Here is a 19,635-nt window from a genome sequence, read left to right on the forward strand (position 1 = left end):
AACAATCGGCTTAATGAATGCATCCCATGTTTGCTTTTGACTGTGTAAGGTTTGGCCTTTCCGAGCTACCATACAGAAAAAAAACAACCCTGACAAGCAGCTGTTGCTACAATGTTAAAGAACTCCCACGTGCGCAAATCAATCTGTGGTCCCTTTGTGATAGTTTGACTAATCGTCAGTGAAATTGTGAGAATTTTCTGCATCTTCGACTAGAGGACAATGGAGGCCGTTATTACGATTAATCCCGGTAAATGATTGCTGCGTGTTTAGTGTAAATTCACTAATGCTAACGCATGCCAATGGATGGTAGCCTAGCAGTTGCCGTTATGAAGTTGCGATTTACATGACCCTTTCTTCAAAACTGTCATTTCATCAAGCATGTGAATTGTTTTTTGTTTAGGGGCCACGAAATGGGACATCCGAGAGAAAGTTTGGGATTACATTGAAGCTAAGAATCTTGCAAACTTTCCAAGGCCTGTGCACAACAGAATCCCCAATTTCAAGGTAGGGCATTTCTGGAGGTTCAGTGTATTGCAATTTGATTGAACTATTCCTAAACCTAACCCTATTAGTATTTGTCAAAATATGTTTGAACCCTCTTGTCAGTAGTTTCAATTTGTATTTTGCATGTGCTGCTGGTAAAGGTCCCAAATAGCCATTTTGAAAAGTATTGTCAAATGTTCATTGTGCGCTCTGCACAGCCATTGGTCTGCACTAATACATTTAGCTAGCTAGCCTTACCTAAACATCAGACTGCTACCATGGTTACTCCATGACACCAGTCTGAAAGAAGTAGCTGTAAAAAAGACTCAGTCTCTACAAGACAGAATGTTGAAGAAAATAATATTTACACTCTACCGGTTGTACATGCTGTTTATCCTTTTGGCTGTAGGATGTTGAGAAGGTATCAACAGGAAAAGTGTTTACCCGACTTTTTGCACAATATGTTAACAATAGCCGAATGTAACCAAATGTATTTGTATTTATTAGGGATCCCCATTCGCTTCTGCCAAGGCAGCAGTTACTCTTCCTGGGGTCCAAGCACATTAAGGCACTTACATCTCACACAAAACAAAAGATAAAACAGTACATTATTTTAAAACTTTTTTTAAACTAGGCAAGTCAGTTAAGAACAAGTTGTTATTTACAATGACGGCCTACCAAAAGACAAAAGGCCTCCTGCGGGGACGGCGGCTGGGATTAAAAATATAGGACCAAACACACATCAAGACAAGAGAGAACACAACACTACATAAAGAGAGACCTAAGCCGACAACATAGCATGGCAGTAACACATGACAACACAACATGGTAGCAGTTCAAAAAAGGGTACAAACATTATTGGGCACAGACAACAGCACAAAGGGCAAGAAGGTAGAGTCAACAATACATCACGCAAAGCAGCCACAACTGCCAGTAAGAGTGTCCGTGATTGAGTCTTTGAATGAAGAGATTGAGATAAAACGGTCCAGTTTGAGTGTTTGTTGCAGCTCGTTCCAGTCGCTAGCTGCAGCGAACTGAAAAGAGGAGCGACCCAGGGATGTGTGTGTTTTGGGGACATTTAACAGAATGTGACTGGCAGAACAGGTGTTGGATGAGGGCTGCAGTAGATATCTCAGATGGGAGGGGGGGGTGAGGCCTAAGAGGGTTTTATATAACATTATTACACCACTACATATCTACAATACAAAATGTATAATACCACCATATAACCATATTACAATGTGTGTGTAGAGTGCGTGTGCTAGCATTTGTGTGTGTATGCATGTCTGTACCTGTGAGTCTCTTCACAGTACCCGCTGTTTCATAAGGGGTATTTTTATGTTTTTTAAAATCCGATTCTGCTGCTTGCATGTAGTCATGGCTCTATGTAGTACTGTGTGCCTCCCATTAGTCTGTTCTGGACTTGGGGATTGTGAAGAGTCTTCTGGTGGCATGTCTTGTGGGGTATGCATTGGTGTCCGAGCTGTGTGCTAGTAGTTTAAACAGACAGCTCTGTGCATTCAGCTTGTCAATGCTTATAAAAACAAGTAGTGATGAAGCCAATCTCTCCTCCACTTTGAGCCAGGAGAGATTGACATTAGAGGTCGACCGATTAATCGGAATGGCCGATTTTAATTTGGGCCGATTTCAAGTTTCAGAACAATTGGAAATCGGTATTTTTGGACACCGATTTGGGCTATTTTTATTATTTATTTATTTTAAATATATATATTTGACTAGGCAAGTCAGTTAAGAACACATTCTTATTTTCAATGACGGTGGGTTAACTGCCTTGTTCAGGGGCAGAATGACAGATTTTTACCTTATCAGCTCGGGGATTCAATCTTGCAACCTTACAGTTAACTAGTCCAACGCTCTAACCACCTGCCTTACATTGCACTCCATGAGGAGCCTGACTGTTACGCGAATGCAGTAAGAAGCCAAGGTAAGTTGCTAGCTAGCATTTAAACTTAACTTATGAAAAACAATCAATCAATCATAATCACTTGTTAACTACACATGGTTGATGATATTACTAATTTATCTAGCGTGTCCTGCGTTGCATATAATCGATGCGGTGCGCATTCGCGAAAAAGGACTTGTTGCTCCAATGTGTACCTAACCATAAACATCAATGCCTTTCTTAAAATCAATACACAGAAGTATATATTTTTAAACCTGCATATTTAGCTAAAAGAAATCCAGGTTAGCAGGCAATATTAACCAGGTGAAATTGTGTTACTTCTCTTGCGTTCATTGCACGCAGAGTCAGGGTATATGCAACAGTTTGGGCCGCCTGGCTCGTTGCGAACTATTTCGCCAGAATTTTACGTAATTATGACATAACATTGAAGGTTGTGCAATGTAACAGGAATATTTAGACTTATGGATGCCACCCATTAAATAAAATACGGAACAGTTCCGTATTTCACTGAAAGAATAAACGTTTTGTTTTCGAGATGATAGTTTACGGATTCGACCATATTAATGACCTAAGGCTATTTCTGTGTGTTATTATGTTATAATTAAGTCTATGATTTGATAGAGCAGTCTGACTGAGCGATGGTAGGCACCAGCATGCTCGTAAGCATTCATTCAAACAGCACTTTTGTGCTTGAAGCATTGCGCTGTTTATGACTTCAAGCCTATCAACTCCCGAGATTAGGCTTGTGTAACTGATGTGAAATGGCTAGCTAGTTAGCGGGGTGCGCGCTAATAGCGCTTCAAACGTCACTCGCTCTGAGACTTGGAGTAGTAGTTCCCCTTGCTCTGCATGGGTAACGCTGCTTCGAGGGTGGCTGTTGTCGATGTGTTCCTGGTTCGAGCCCAGGTAGCGGCGAGGAGAGGGATGGAAGCTATACTGTTACACTGGCAATACTAAAGTGCCTATAAGAACATCCAATAGTCAAAGGTATATGAAATACAAATCGTTTAGAGAGAAATAGTCCTATAATAACTACAACCTAAAACTTCTTGCCTGGAAATATTGAAGACTCATGTTAAAAGGAACCACCAGCTTTCATATGTTCTCATGTTCTGAGCAAGGAACTTAAAAATTAGCTTTCTTACATGGCACATATTGCACTTTTACTTTCTTCTCCACACTTTGTTTTTGCATTATTTAAACCAAATTGAATATGTTTCATTATTTATTTGAGGCTAAATTGATTTTATTGATGTACTATATTAAGTTAAAATAAGTGTTCATTCAGTATTGTTGTAATTGTCATTATTACAAATACATTTTTTAAAATGTATTATTAATTAATTTTTAAATCGGCCGATTAATCGGTATCAGCTTTTTTTGGTCCTCCAATAATCGGTATCGGCGTTGAAAAATCATAATCGGTCGACCTCTACTACAGAGGGTAGTGCATACGGCCCAGTACATCACTGGGACTAAGCTGCCTGGCATCCAGGACCTCTACACCAGGCGGTGTCAGAGGAAGGCCATAAAAATTGTTAAAGACCCCAGCCACCCCAGTCATAGACTGTTCTCTCTACTACCGCATTGCAAAAGCGGTACCGGAGTGCCAAGTCTAGGACAAAAAGGCTTCTCAACAGTTTTTACCCCCAAGCCATAAGACTCCTGAACAGGTAATCAAATGGCTACCCGGACTATTTGCATTGTGTCCCCCCCCCCCCCAACGCCTATTTTTACGCTGCTGCTACTCTGTTTATCATATATGCATATTCACTTTAACTATACATTCATGTACATACTACCTAAATTGGGCCGACCAATCAATGCTCCCGCACATTAGCTAACCGGGCTATCTGCACTGTGTCCCACCCGCCAACCCCTCTTTTACGCTACTGCTACTCTCTGTTCATCATATATGCATAGTCACTTTAACCATATCTACATGTACATAGTACCTCAATCAGCCTGACTAACCGGTGTCTGTATGTAGCCTCGCTACTTTTATAGCCTCGCTACTGTATATAACCTGTCTTTTTACTGTTGTTTTATTTCTTTACCTACCTATTGTTCACCTAATACCTTTTTTGCACTATTGGTTAGAGCCTGTAAGTAAGCATTTCACTGTAAGGTTGTACACACCTGTTGTATTCAGCGCACGTGACAAATACACTTTGATTTGTAATTTTCAATTCTGTAAAGTGAGTGTGGAAGAGGTGAAAAACATATTGTTGTCTATCAACAATGACAAGCCACCGGGGTCTGACAACTTGGATGGAAAATGACTGAGGATAATAGCGGACACTATTGCCACTCCTCCTGGACAGAAGCAAAACTAATTCAGCTACCCAAGAATAGTAAAGCCCCTTTACTGGCTCAAATAGCCAACCAATCAGCCTGTTACCAACCCTTAGTAAACTTTGGGGGGAAAAATGGTGTTTGGATCGTTCTAGTTTGTTGTTGATGTGGACACCAAGGAACTTGAAGCTCTCAACCTGCTCCACTACAGCCTCGTTGATGAGAATGGGGGAGTGCTCGGGCCTCCTTTTCCTGTAGTCAACAATAATCTCTTTAGTCTTGGTTACGTTGAGGGATAAGTTGTTATTCTGGCACCACCCGGCCAGGTCGCTGACTTCCTCCCTATAGGCTTTCTCGTCGTTGTCGGTGATCAGGCCTACCATTGTTGTGTCATCTGCAAACTTAATGATGATGTTGGAATCGTGCCTGGCCATGCAGTCGTGGGTGAACAGGGAGTACAGGAGGGGACTGAGCACGCACCCCTGGGGAGCGCCAGTGTTGAGGATCAGCGTGGCAGATGTTGCTACCTACCCTCACCACCTGGGGGCGGCCCGTCAGGAAGTCCAGGATCCAGTTGCAGAGGGAGGTGTTTAGTCCCAGGATCCTTAGCTTAGTGATGAGTTTTGAGGGTACTATGGTGTTGAACGCTGAGCTGTAGTCAATGAATAGCATTCTCACTTAAGTGTTCCTTTAGTCAAGGTGGGAAAGGGAAGTGTGGAGTGCAATAGAGATTGCATCATCTGTGGATCTGTTTGGGCTGTATGCGAATTGGAGTGGGTCTGGGGTTTCTGGGATAATGGTGTTGATGTGAGCCATTACCAACCTTTCAAAGCACTTCATGGCTACAGACGTGAGTGCTACGGGTCTGTAGTCATTTAGGCAGGTTGCCTTTGTGCTCTTGGGCACAGGGACTATGGTGGTCTGCTTGAAACATGTTGGTATTACAGACTTAATCAGGGACATGTTGAAAATGTCAGTGAAGACACCTGCCAGTTGGTCAGCACATGCCTGGAGCACACGTCCTGGTAGCCCTGCAGCCTTGTGAATGTTGACCTGTTTAAAGGTCATACTCACGTCGGCTACGGAGAGCGTGATCACACAGTCGCCTGGAACAGCTGATGCTCTCATGCATGCCTCAGTGTTGCTTGCCTCGAAGCGAGCATAGAAGTGATTTCGCTCGTCTGGTAGGCTCGTGTCACTGGGCAGCTCACGGCTGTGCATCCCTTTTGTAGTCTGTAATAGTTTGCAAGCCCTGCCACATAAGACGAGTGTCGGAGCCGGTGTAGTATGATTCAATCTTAGCCCTGTATTGACACTTTGCCTGTTTGTTGGTTTGTTGCATGGCATAGCAGGATTTTTTGTAAGCTTCCGGGTTAGAGTCCCGCACCTTGAAAGCGGCAGCTCTACTCTTTAGCTCAGTGCGAATGTTGCCTGTAATCCATGGCTTCTGGTTGGGGTATGTACGTACAGTCACTGTGGGGACGACGTGCTCTATGCACTTATTGATAAAGCCAGTGACTGATGTGGTGTACTCCTCAATGCCATCGGAAGAATCTCGGAACATGTTCCAGTCTGTGATAGCAAAACAGTCCTGTAGTTTAGCATCTGCTTCATCTGACCACTTTTTGATAGACCGAGTCACTGGTGCTTCCTGCTTTTAATTTTTGCTTGTAAGCAGGAATCAGGAGGATAGAGTTGTGGTCGGATTTACCGAATGGAGGGCGAGGGAGAGCTTTGTACGCATCTCTGTGTGTGGAGTACAGGTGATGTAGAATTTGTTTTTCCCTCTGGTTGCACATTTAACATGTTGATGGAAATGAGGTAGAACTGATTTAAGTTTCCCTGCGTTAAAGTCTCCGGCCACTAGGAGCGCCGCCTCTGGGTGAGTGGTTTCCTGTTTGCTTATTTCCTTATACAGCTGACTGAATGCAGTCTTAGTGCCAGCATCTGTCTGTGGTGGTAATTAAACAGCCACGAAAAGTATAGCTGAAAACTAGTAGTGTGGCCTGCAATTTATCACAATATACTCTACTTCAGGGCGAGCAAAATCTAGAGACTTCCTTAGATTTTGTGCACCAGCTATTGTTTACAAATATACACAGACCCCCTCGTCTTACCGGAGTGTGCTGTTCTATCTTGCCGGTGCAGCGTGTATCCCGCTAGCTGAATATCCATGTCGTCATTCTGCCACGATTCTGTGAAACATAGGATATTACAGTTTTTGATGTCCCGTTGGTAGGATATTCGTGATCGTACCTCGTCTAGTTTATTGTCCAATGATTGCACGTTGGCAAGTAGTATTGACGGTAATGGCAGCTTTCCCACTCGCCTTTTCCGGGTCCTGAACAGGCATCCGGCTCTTTGTCCTCCGGCGCCAATGCTTGTCTTTCATAATTTGGTCAGTTATACTTGGATGTGTAGCATTCGCTAATCTTGCCACTGAAAAAAAAAAGTTGTCAATATCAGTGTGTTTTGTGATGAATGAGCAATGTGATTCAATGAATGATGGAGCCGAGTGTGTCTTTCTGCCCAAATTTTCATTTAAGTTGCTCCAAAGCTTTTTACTATCATTCTTTTGTTTCATAGTGTAGTTCCTCCTTTTTAGTCACATACTTTCTAAATTTTCAGTATGTTTGCTAATCGGTTGTGCTGCCAGACCTATTTGCCATACCTTCAGTCAACTCAAGCATGTTTTCTCACAATTATCTGTAAGTGTTTGTCGTTTGGTTACGCTCGGCCATATTGTACAAGTGTTTTGTCACGTGCAAATTGCATCAGTATTGGAAATACAAACGATATACAGACGACTAGCACATAGAAGGTCAGGTTGATAACGCTACTCTGTAGATGTTTTATCTCACATTCCTACCTGAAAAGGACCAACCAGACAGACAACCGGTATGTAGAGTTGGAGAGGAAGCTTTCCTGATCCAAATGCTAATTTCTGCCAAAGTAGAATTCTATGCAATTTAACTTGGGTTCTTCAGGCTATAGCTAGCCTAACTACCTTAGATATGTCATATTGTATGCTAGTAGCTATCATAGTTCCTTTGTCTTTGACCTGTGGTAAAATCTCTATTTTAGTCAAGTCTACTGGACAAAATAGGTTAACAGTGGCACACACATGCTTTTGAACCCCTTGTCCTTTGTGTGTGTGTGTGTGTGGGTGCGTGCTTGTCTTGCTGTATGTGGTTGTCTATGCGGTCAGGGTGCGGTCCCGGCCTGTGACCGTCTCTCAGCCCTGCAGGAGTTCAAGTCCAGCCAGACGGTCAAAGTGAACCCGGACCGACCCCAGCAGCAGGCCCGCTACATCACCCTGGATGTAAGTGTGCACTCACATCCTCTCTCCTTACCCCCTCTCCCCGTCTCTGCCCCCAGGGTGCCCACACTGCCTGCGCCAAGGTGTCGGAGCTGCAGGTATTCAGTGAGACTGACGAGGTGAAGGTGGACCCTGACAAGCCGCTGGAGGGGGCGAGGCTGGCCGTGCTGCAGGTAGCCCTGGGCCACTGGTTCAGTAGTGTTGTCTCATCACCAGATCATAACCATGGAGTGCTGGATTTAGGTTATTTGTATTAGATGCCCTTTACTCATCTGTCTATGGTTGTATTCTCTTAGCTTACTAAACTCTGGCCTCTTGCTTCTAGGCGAGGAAAACCCTGCTGGTGCCGACCCCTCGCCTTCGTACAGGACTCTTCAATAAGATTGTCCCGCCTGAGGGAGCAAGCAAAGAAGAACTGAGAGTGTGTTCCACCTCGCAGGTGAGTCAGTCCCTTCTCACTAGTGTTGAGCAATTAAATTAAATGTCAGTTATTTTTTTCGTTTTTTTAAACAACTAATTGACTTCAGTTAAATTATTTGAATTCTATTTTGTTCTTTTTTTCTTCTTCTGTGAGCTCATTGCGCTGTAGTTTCTCTAGAGATAAATCAGATCATGCCCGAACTGTGCGATGTTGTAGTTTCCAACAGGCCAAAGTTCTACATAGTTTAGTACAGAAAACTTGATAATTAAATACAATGAACATAATCCATTGTGCGGCTACTTGTCCGGTCTGTTTCTTTTACGCCTGCTACGTAAGAGATAGAAGAATGAGCGATCAAGAGGGGATACATTGAGAGCAGTTGCTTCGTGCTTTATTTCCTTTGAAGACCTACTGAGATAGTGATTTTGTCAGACAGCATAGCCAACAGCTCTATAGAGATGAGAGGATGACTTGGAATTCAATAATAAAGTCATCAAATAAAACAAATGTAATATACACAACTGAAATATTTTTAGTAAAGTCATGTGAACTGCTGGTTAATAAGTGATAAGCAGTCACTACCATCATGGGACTTTTATTAGTTGTGTTCTGTTACAGCATTCACCGCACATAATGCATAGTGCATTTCATGTTTTGTTTTTTAAATGATCAAAACCTAAATCCAAAATTGTGGTAATTTTGTAGTAATAAACTGAACCAACCCCAAGAAGCACTAATCGCTCAACACTACTTCTCCCCCAACACCCACCCCGACGCCGCATTACCTATCCCTCTCCATCCAGCCCCAGTGCACATGGATTCAACATCACACTTTACCTCCTTCATTCACCACTTCCCATCCATTATCCCCATAAACATGCTGTCACTCTGTACAACTTGGTGAATCCACCATAGAAGACCAAATGCTTTGTTCCCAGACTAGTTGGGGTGTCGGGTTTCAAATGTAAAATGTTTGAATCCAATGTTTCTTGTGATCTGGTGCACCTGTTCTCACCTTTTTCTTTCTTACTTTCTTTTCTTTGTTTCTTCACCAGGGAGTGAAGGAGTTCAGTGTCCCTGTGGGTCTGGATTCCAAGGTTCAGGTGGATCTTCTGGTGGTTGGCTCTGTGGCCGTGTCTGAGAAAGGTGAGAGCTCTGTGGGCAGTGGACACCTACCCTGGTCCAGGAAAGTTCTGGCTCAGCACCAACACCCATACTGTTAGGATTAATCTCATCTCTCCTTTCTCCTCAGGTTACCGGATAGGTAAAGGAGAGGGCTTTGCTGACATGGAGTATGCCATGATGCTCTGCATGGGGGCTGTGACGGATTCCACTGTGGTGGTTACCATCGTCCATGACTGCCAGGTTAGCCTGTTATCCCACAACATGAAGTCACACACTGTGTTTGGTCTTAACCTGGATAAGTGTTGCTTCATGCTCCAGATTCCTATTATTTTGCAATGTGTGTTTGTGCTTGATGTCTCTGTATTTCTGCAGGTTGTAGACATCCCAGAGGATCTGATTGAGAGCCATGACATCACTGTGGACTACATCCTCACCCCGACCAGAGTCATCAAGACAGACTGCCAACGCCCCAAGCCCCAGGGCGTCATCTGGACTAAGGTACAACACTAAATCTCACCCAGGTTACTGTCGTTCAATATGATTCATTCCATTGCTTATGCAGTTGTTCTAACTACTGTTGCTGCTGCTAGCTACAGCTGCTGGTTTTACAAGTACGACTGCTATTAGTTGCTGTATGTTGCTGAGTGGCTGAAACCTCAATGATTTGAGCTAGAAAACAGCTTTGAAAATGAGGCTAAAATTGCACCCATCTTCTGTAGTTTTCCAGTAACTTTTGGCTGCACCTCAAACCGCGTTGCTTGAGCTTTGTTTGCTCACCTTCCCGTAGAAGTATACCCATTACACACACACACGCTACCTCTGGGGTCCCTTAAGACCACCATGCCCGTCCTGAGGACCCATGCTGACCTCGTAGACAGGAAGGCCATGTCTGATCATCAAAGGCCTCTCCACCGGGCCAGCCTGGCTGTGCAGGGCCCAGTTAAAGAGAGGGCACCGGGGCCAAGGTAAAAACAATAGCCCATTATATCCTGTACAGGAGCAGCCGCCATCACAGCCTTAGCAGACCCACTCTGCCCTGGGAAATCAGAGAGCGGTCTTTATATAGCTTACCAGGGAAGTGGAATATCCCCCCAGAATAAAGATTCTACGGTCAGAGAGGTTATCAGCGCTCCTGAAGACTCTGTTTCCTCTGCGTTCATGTACTGTAAGCATGGATGTGTTATGGAGTACTGTTGTGTTGGTTGTTGTGCCCTTTGAGGTTTGTCGAGTAGTCTAGTCATGCATGGGTTTTGGTGTAGTTCATAAGAAATCTAGCATGCACTGAACATTTGCATGGTCACCTAGAACGGCATGAGCAGGCACCAAACATCAGCTTTCTTGATTGTGTTTATACCCCATCACTTTACTAAACCCCATTCTTCTTGGCATGACCCAGAGCTGGGCTGCCCTTAACCCAGTGCCTTTGCTGACCTTGAGCAGCCCTGCTGTGAAATGACCTTAGTGGTCCTGAGCCTGTCCTGTTGTATACCTGCAGCTGAACGCTGAGATGCTGGAGAAGATCCCTGTGCTGAAGAAGCTCCGGGCCTTGGAGGAGGAGCAAGGGAAGGACGTGACCCTGGGGACCCACCCTCCCCAGCAGCCCAGGGAACGGGCCAGGAGGGAGCCCCGGAGGGACAGAGAGCCCAGGTCAGAGGGTGATAGACCCCGGCGTGAGCCCAGGCGCAGGCCTAGACGGAACACCCAAGAGGACTCTGAGAGGGACCCCAACGGGGAGTCCAGGGAGGAGACTGAGCAGAAACCCAGACGACGCCCACCAAGAGTGAGGAGGGAGGGGGACAGAGAGGGGGGTAGGGATGGTGACGGGGAGGGAGGCCAGGAGGGAGGCAGAGAGGGGGGTAGGAGGGTCAGGGGATTCCGCAATGGGGGCTTCCGTGAGGGGGGCAGAGATGGAAGCAGGGGGAGAGGCAGAGGAGGCCGTGAGGGGGCCAGGGGGAGGGGAAGAGAGGGGGACAGGGATGGGGTCAGGCAAGAGGGCAGGGAGGAAGGTGGTGAGCCCCGTGAACGCAGGCCCCCCCTGACCGTGACCACAGTGTACCTGGGGGGCATCCCTGCCGGGCTGCGTGTCAGCGAGCTGAAGACTGCTCTCCGGGAGAGGGAGGCAGCCCCCATCCGTCTCACGTGGCAGGGTGCTCAGCACCGGGCCTTCCTGGACTACTTAGACCCCCAGGCTGCAGACCAGGCCCTGGCCGCCCTGGAGGGGCTCTCCCTGAACGGCCACGACCTGCAGGCTGAGCTGGCCAAGAGCCAGAGGGGAGGCAGGAGGCCAGGTCCTAGCAACCGGAGGCCCAGACCAAATACAGGTCCCAAAAATACAGCTAGAGAAAGTAGAGAGAGTACGAGTGAAGCAGAGGCAGATTCCCCCAAGCAGGAGCTCAACCATAGCGAGTAACTGCCTGCTTCTCTGTCCATCTCTGTAACAGAAGCCAAGCCAGCAGAAAGAAAAGGCTGTGTTTCATGAAAGGGAAGGATGCTACCTTCACTGTACCAATGTGAAGTGTGAAAATATGTTTAATGCCTTAAGCAGAGTTTGGTTTGTCGTTCTGGTTTTTAGTGTTGGTATTGATAACACGTAACCCCATTTACTTTTGAAATGTTCTTATACAGAAGTTTCATCCACACTGGCAGGCCTGTCTGTCAGTCACAAAGGAAGGAGAGGTTTTCCCTGTTAGTCTCTTTGTGCAGGGGCAATGTTTAATGTCCTACATGTAATGCCATTGGAATTCACAGGATATTTTCTGTACTAAATAAACCATACTTTGAGTTCATAGTTTTAACCATTTTTGTCTTCTTTATATCTCAAAACCCAGGACTGATCAACCTATGACTGTCAAATGATGATCTGTGTACACACCATACACCGCTGGTCTGTCAGTACTGTGTGTTGCTATTGTTGCAAGTTATCCTACTGACGAACAATCTGAGGTAAATATGAACCTAAATCTAAAACAGATGAGGGAAATAGTATAGCAAGATGGATGGTGAGCTGGTGTGTTAACCCTTCATCAAGTGTCCTATCCTCTCATGGGACCTTGTTTATGTCTTTTGGCAGTATTGGGCTGTTTTCCAGCACTCCTCTCGCTAATGGCATAACACATGGTATAGCCTATCAGAGGGCCTGACAAGTCCAATTAGTCTGAGGGTGGTATGTGGGGAGCAGGCGTTAAGAGGACTAGCTGTAGTATACTGGATGTGCTAACCTCTCTGAGCTGTCTATTGCTAAAGATACAGTACCTCTGGAAGTGATATGTTGTATAACCAGCAGGTAAACATTATGGCTGGCATGACATGTCTGATGGCTTATTTGAACCTACTTTGGCTAATGCTTGAGGTTCTATCTGCAGCTACCTGCAGTGCCCTAACCCTGTGACAACCTGTGTGCATTTGGTTGGCCTAACAGTGACTTATAGCTGCTGTGCTAATGCTCGGCTTGGCCAAAGAGGTGTCCTACAGTTCAGAGTAGTTTAGACAGGCTGAGGGACGAGCACATAGCATGTCTGCTTCTCCAGACCAGAACCTAGGCAGGCAGGCAGGCTTTTTATGGAGTTGTCATCCAGCCCAGGCCGGGGAACAGCTGTGGAGCCCCAGCAGGAATCCCAGCCCCATAGAGGTGCTGCGCCCCGGCTCACGTCATCAGCATGCTAATGTGTGGTCCCTCCGCTGCAGTGTGGAGCGACTGGGCCTGCTGCCCCTGTGTGCTCTGCTCATACAAGGGAATTTCACTGGAGTTCAGAGAGTGGTCACCTCCTCGTGTGATAACACAGCTCCATACATACATAGTCACACACAGAAACTCCAACATATACACAGCAGGGCATGGGGCCCAATGTGAGAATAAGCTATTATAACAATACTTCACTTCCAAAACACTTAAGTTTTGTTATTACTGTATTTGTCCTTGTAGGTAACGTTATAGTGCAACTAAAGTGTTTAATATAATAAAAACACTAACATCAAGTTGAAGTGACTATTGAAATGCAGAATATAATGTGTGTGATTTAATTTGTTCCTTTGCGATTTTAAGCATTTTTTCAGACACTGATATAATAGGGCTACTTCTAGAATGCATGCCCAAATATTTTTTCTTACACTAATGGTTTAAACAGTACATTTGAACAGGCAGTATTTCCGTATTAGTCAACGTTTTGATAGTGAATGCAACATTTGTTGTATTGTTTGATTCGAATATATGTTTTACTTAACTAGTTCTAGTATAGTGTTGAAGTGTTCTTTATAGCTTGTGACACTTAAGGAAGTTATTTGGGAATTCAGTGCAATTGGATTTGTGCATAAATGACGTATTTAAGTCAAATTAAGCGTACAGATTTCAAGTTAGATTCGGTGCTGAAACAAGTCTGCGTTCTGTCCAATATGACATTTCCAAAGTAACAAATGTAAAGATTGCATCGACATGTTTATGTGAAAATGGCATTTCAGATTGTAAATGTCTTCTGCAGTCCAGCCTTTAGATTCATACAATGGAAATAAAACCACGGTGTCTTATACTGCACGAGAAATGCTTAGGCCTATATTATTTTAGAAGTCTTTATACTGATTTAAGCCCTGTGTGATTTGCTATGTATTTTTGGGGGGCAGATGTCATGCAATGTAGCGCTAAGTAGGAAAGGCATATAAGCATCTACAGCAACAAATAAACCAGATAATGCAAAGTTTTATCAGTGAGAATAAGCCCATAATCTCAAGGTTGAAAAAATACATAACCCACACAAAATAATAAAAACTCCCGTTTAAATGTTATTTAGCTATGGCTATACTTGCTACAGCCTATATATTCCAGTAAAAACAACCTCACATCCAGAATGCCGTATTTGAGAAAAGGCGGTCTGTGAGCCCGTTGTGCCTTTATCAGAGTAGGATAAATGTTTCTCGGCGGTGGGCACGCGTTTTCCTCCCTCTCTTTGAAACCGTATCCGAGGCGAATTCGCCCTCTCCCCGTAACTGCTGGCTCTGATTTGTTACGGGTTAATTGCAACATACACTCCGATTACACAGTTATACATTGGACAGGAGTTTTCGACCTCCAACAGATATTTGTCTTATTTTATATCCAACCATAGGCTATTGTGTTTTTAGCTAATTCCTGTGTTCACCTATAGGCCTATTCTTGTCTAAACCTGAATCAATTCCTAAATACGTGGCCTATTTTCACATGAAAATATTTGGTTGATTATCTGAATATTAAGGACTTATGACGAATAGTTTTGAGTTTGAAGACAACTAAAATAGAACACCCCCAAAAATATTTAAAGGCCTTCCCGTTGCACCACACAGTGGAATAGACTGAACTGTATCTGCATGTGTAATTGTCCCTAAAAAAAGGGAAAAAATAACATTCGAGAAGTGTCAAAATAATGGAAACAGAAATAATTGTATAGGTGTTTCAGCCAGTTAAACTGCATGCCAATACGTTTAATTTTATACAAATCGTGTGTAGTAATATACAGACTAATCTAAAGACACTCGAGTATGCCAATACTCAGCATAACATCATTTACAATTTATACAGTGCTGAAAAATAACGGGTGTCTACACGGATATATACACCTAAATAGACATGTAACTAATAGTGCTTACATCTATATCTTCAATTTCCGTTTTAAAACAAATAAGAACGCGTCATGGCAAATATTGTCAATAAAGCAGACTTCAATATTGTGGCTATAAGTGTACAATTAAAAATATGCACAGAATAAATAAGAAGTTGCGCTTTGCTATTTAAAAAGTGCCTTCATCTTTCCTTAATTCAGATCGTCTTGTTGTTGATTTACAAATGTTAATGTATGGTGTAGCCTATAGCTTAGTTTAAACTTCTCAGAAAATCAAATAAAAATCGAAGTATCATTTCGATGGACCCGAGTAGCATAACCCGGGTTAAATGAGCAATGAAATTGTCCCCGCAGTATATCTTTTGAATGCATAACAAAAATAATACACATTGTTGTACATTGTAAAATATTCTCAAGTGGTAGTCATCCGCCCGCAGAGTTATAGTACCAAGCGGCAGCTGGGGTTGAGATTCATGAGGTGAGTGTCAACCGGTCTCTGCTTTACCTCTTGTGTGGCACACAGACATTTCTTGAAAATAGCCCACAGTTTAGGCCTACACCACAAGGCTGTTCTGTGATATTTCCACTCCATTTTTGGTTTCTGAGAGAGATAAACATTGAAGTTTAACAATCTGTATTTGCAGTATTTATGTCTCTGTACCAAATCCTTTTTTGTGTGAAAAGTTGTTTAGTTTATGGGTTCTCTGGCGTTACTGTTGCTTCTCTTACAGCGCGCTCCAGGGCCTGCCTTCTCTCCTGCCTCCAAGGGTTGGGTTGCTTCCTCGTCTCAGCCCTGCAGCCGCTTTGGCTTTAGTGGCTCAAGTCAGTGATGTCCGTTATTCACTGTAAGGGCTGTCACATGACGCAGGGCTTGATGTCCTGGTAGGCGACCTGTTGGTGGTGATAGTAGGAACTGCTGCTGGGCGAATGCATCGTTGAAGACGTCATCGCGTTGAAGGAGAAGACGAACTCCTTCCGGTCACACATACTGGGAGACTGAGAATGGTACCGTGGAATACCTAAGAATACAGATACAAGAGTACATAATATTTCAATTCACATTATGCCATATAGCATGCCAACCCAATATGAATGTGTTGCTGTCAATTGGCAAACAGTATGGTTGTCTTTCTGAATAGGCTAGTAAGAACCACAAGTCGAGAAGGATATAGGCCAGCATTTTAAAGAAAAGGTGGTAGATGAGGGGAAAAGGACACCTTTTCTTCCTGCTCTTGATAGTATTACTGATCTTTAATAAGCTTACGTATCGGCCTCACAGGTACCCAATGATTTATGAAAACTTGCTCGGTAGGTCTATGTCCTCATTGTGGTTTTAAAGACGTGTTTAATACGTCTTATTTACACACTTTATTCGAATATTTATGAAATTCATATTGTTATATTTGTTAGCACTTATTTGTTTTTCCTTCGCCTCCAACCCCTTTCGATGCGTGGAACGGATGTGGGTGGGGCTAGGTCTACATAAGGGTGCTAAAAAAAAAGTAAACTCATAAGCTCTGACGAAGGCTGTGAGGCCGATACGTAAACTTATTAAAGATCAGTAATACTATCAAGAGCAGTGTCCTTTTCCCCTCATCTTGTCCAACTGTTACCATCCACCTGCAAAAAATATTGCTCAGATGTGCGAGTGCCTTTTGAATAAAGAAAAGGTGGTAACAAATTACTTAAATACATATTTATGGGTACAAGGAAAATTAAGAAACTAGTACTGCCACTGGGTGATTGCATATAGCCCTAAATTATCCATCATCAAAATAATACACATTTACCATTGTCTATAGAAAGAAAATGTAAAAAATAAATAAAATAAAAAAGTATTTTCAAAAGTGACTACTGACCTTTTTGATGTTGGCCTAATTTGTTATTTATAGGGTGAATTGTTATATTGTGCATTGCATTATTTAGCCTATATTGTAATATTATAAAAGTCGATTGAAGTAGGACTAGTATTGCCTAAATCTTTTCAGAATATTGTTAAAGAGGATAAATTCATCCTAAATTGCCTTTCAAGAACAATTAATTGTAATTTGGGTAGATAATCTTTCATTTAATTTGGGAAAACCCCGGTCTGTCTGATTGGGGCTGTCGTAGGGAACTGTTGAGGCAGAGAACCGTCTGGAGAGCTCGAGGGCGGGATAGTTCTAATTGGCAGTGGCCTGCTCGCACGCAAATCCCGGGGGACCGGGTGCCTCGAGGGCTTGAGCTGGCTGGCTCCGGCTCGCGCTTGTTCTTGTCTCTAGATTGGCACCGTTCTAAACACTTGTCCCAGAAGACGTGCTGTCCGCGTGCTTCCTTAAACCACCTCCAGGAATTTATTAGGAAAACAGAGTGAGGGTTAAACCCGCTGTTGTCCCACTCCTTGGCCAGTTAAATGAGGACAGGAAACCGAATTACTTAACTTCCTAGCTAGATAATTAGACGATGGTTTCTTGCGTCCATTTCCTTATTTCCAAGATAACAGAACTATAATTTCGACCAATATTGTCCGCCAAAAACTGTGGCATATTGGAGTTGTTGTAGGCCTATGTAAAAACAAATGCACTGAGCATGCCCAGTGCCCAGTCCCTATCTTTGCCCACTGCACTGATTGCAGTAGGCGACGGCTGCCTAAAGACCTTTGCATATAGCTGGCCAATAGCAGTAATGTAATCTTCGTTTGTATCTACTGTCTGCGAAACAATGCTCTATATGCCTAGATATTTTCATTTTTCTTCCTCGTTTATAATTTACTTTAGAAGTTGTGGATTTGGTTCAAAGCAATTAGTGGGCTATAGCCTAGGCCTAGTGTTTATTTCGCACACATTTTAGGCTATTGGGTATGACTGACTGTAAAAGGCATGCGATGTTAGTTTACCTTGCAAATCCGTGTTACTGTGTCCGTTCTGATGAAGATTATACTGGTCTAGAGAGTGCGTGGGTAAACTGGGCTGCAGCGGGTTCGCCCCGGGGTTGCAGGGAGACAGTGGCTGCTGCTTGATGTAAGAACCTCCGTTATTCAGAGAGGATGAAGGCGCTTGAGCCCAGGCCGAGCTTGAGTAGACGGGATGCGGCTCCATCACTCCCCCGCTGGTGAGGAGGGGCGAGCCTGAATTGTCGTGGTGGGGGTACTCGCCCCCCGTGGATCCTGTGCAGCTCCCCATGTAGGAATGTCCACTGTTGGCTGACAAGTGGGACATGGAGTGCCCGGCCAGACCCATCCCCTCCATGTTGCCTGCCAAGTGTCCATTCATCATCCCAATCCCGCTGTCCAGAGACAAGCCGTTGGGCGGACAGGACAGGCCCCCGCCGCTCCCCTGGAAGTTATAGGACTCGGGGAGGTGGTTGAATCCCAGGCCGTTCATCATGCTGTACATGGGCTTCAACGCCTGGCATTTACGCCTGAAGCCCCGCGGCCTCCTGCGGAAGGATCCCTCCTCGAACATGAACTCACTGGCTGGGTCGATAGTCCAGTAGTGGCCCTTCCCGGGCCGTCCGAGCCCCTTGGGCAGCTTTATGAAGCACTCATTCAGGGACAAGTTGTGACGCACGGAATTCTTCCATCCTTGGTAAGAGCCTCTGAAAAACGGGAAGCGGCTCTGTAGGAACTGGTAAATTTCACTGAGCGTCAGGCGTTTGGTGGGAGAGCTCTGGATAGCCATGACTATCAGCGCAATGTAAGAGTAGGGGGGTTTCTCTGGGCGGCGGATCCCCGCGTTGGTCTTTTTGGTTTTGGTGGTGGAGGAGGCGGTCTCCATCACAGTGGTCTGTCCGTGGGGCTTCTCCGGGGCAGACATCGGGCTGCTCTGGGCAGGAGTCTGCGCTGGGGGCTGCTGGACCTCTGCCGTCATTAGTTAGACTATCAGCGCAATGGCAAAAATGTTTGACAAAAATATCCACGTCCTCGTTTTTAAGTAGTACTAGAAATTTCGTATAAATAATCAAAGAAAAGTTTAAGATGGTTACCAATAATCTCTGCTGTTGAACTACGCACGGTCAAATGCAAAGCTGAATTTCTGTAAACCGTGCGTTATTGCGCTCTTCCTTTTGGTGCCTAAATTCCTTAGCCAATGTGAACCCTGAAACCCGTAGCGAGTGTCCAAATTGAAATGGGGGAGAAACGGGAGCTACTTCAACTTCTGTCGGTGCGTCCGGAGGAGCTCGCCTTTTACTTATCCGTTGCCATCAGCGCCTTGCTAGCTCGAGCTCTTGACCATCAGGACGTCATTGGCGCACCGGGCCCGCCCAGTCCCCTCCCACTCACACACATCTGCCTGGCTTTAGTTTGTCTGGGAGCAGTTTTTTTACCCAACTCAGAATCAGTGAAGTGGATCTTTCTTAACAATCAAAATGACATTTTATTGAACAGAAAATTATCATTTTTTAATTGCATGGCGTGAAACAGGAATTATTTTCAAATATAGGACATAGCCTACTAGAATATCTGTTTTCAGACTATGCTAGAACTTTGCAACGTTGAATAGTC

General features: G+C 44.4%; 2 protein-coding genes across 4 annotated transcripts; one reads left to right on the forward strand and one right to left on the reverse strand.

Annotated features, from left to right (window-relative positions):
• The first annotated feature begins 47 nt into the window (after nt 1–47).
• Nucleotides 48–12,362, forward strand: LOC139562740 (methenyltetrahydrofolate synthase domain-containing protein-like). Of its 3 annotated transcripts, XM_071380710.1 has the most exons (9): nt 57–247; nt 401–504; nt 7,911–8,024; nt 8,081–8,194; nt 8,347–8,460; nt 9,498–9,588; nt 9,695–9,807; nt 9,940–10,065; nt 11,063–12,362. In XM_071380710.1, exons 1-9 carry the CDS (start codon nt 220–222, stop codon nt 11,975–11,977), a joined length of 1,719 nt encoding a protein of 572 aa, XP_071236811.1. In that variant the 5' UTR covers nt 57–219; the 3' UTR covers nt 11,978–12,362. The 3 variants fall into 3 exon arrangements, with proteins under 3 accessions (XP_071236809.1, XP_071236811.1, XP_071236810.1); XM_071380708.1 differs by lacking the exon at nt 7,911–8,024 and having other exon boundaries at nt 48–247; XM_071380709.1 differs by lacking the exon at nt 8,081–8,194.
• Nucleotides 12,363–14,994: 2,632 nt separating this feature from the next.
• LOC139562741 (forkhead box protein F1) lies at nt 14,995–19,344 on the reverse strand. The gene is made up of 2 exons (XM_071380711.1): nt 18,028–19,344; nt 14,995–16,171 (listed from the first exon to the last, which is right to left on the reverse strand). The coding sequence occupies exons 1-2, from the start codon at nt 18,998–19,000 to the stop codon at nt 16,008–16,010; spliced, it is 1,137 nt and encodes a 378-aa protein (XP_071236812.1). The 5' UTR covers nt 19,001–19,344; the 3' UTR covers nt 14,995–16,007.
• Nucleotides 19,345–19,635: the final 291 nt, after the last annotated feature.

This window comes from Salvelinus alpinus, chromosome 33, assembly GCF_045679555.1.
Source record: "Salvelinus alpinus chromosome 33, SLU_Salpinus.1, whole genome shotgun sequence".
NCBI classification, from domain to species: Eukaryota; Metazoa; Chordata; class Actinopteri; order Salmoniformes; family Salmonidae; genus Salvelinus; species Salvelinus alpinus.

Excerpts from the sequence above, each read along its gene's own strand:
- LOC139562740 (XM_071380710.1), top strand. The coding sequence starts at position 220 with ATGGAGGCCGTTATTACGATTAATCCCG. Across the intron at positions 8,461-9,497 it reads GAGTGTGTTCCACCTCGCAG|GGAGTGAAGGAGTTCAGTGT; the intron begins GTGAGTCAGTCC and ends TTTCTTCACCAG. Across the intron at positions 10,066-11,062 it reads AGGGCGTCATCTGGACTAAG|CTGAACGCTGAGATGCTGGA; the intron begins GTACAACACTAA and ends GTATACCTGCAG.
- LOC139562741 (XM_071380711.1), bottom strand. The coding sequence starts at position 19,000 with ATGACGGCAGAGGTCCAGCAGCCCCCAGCGCAGACTCCTGCCCAGAGC. Across the intron at positions 16,172-18,027 it reads CAGTAACACGGATTTGCAAG|GTATTCCACGGTACCATTCT; the intron begins GTAAACTAACAT and ends CTGTATTCTTAG.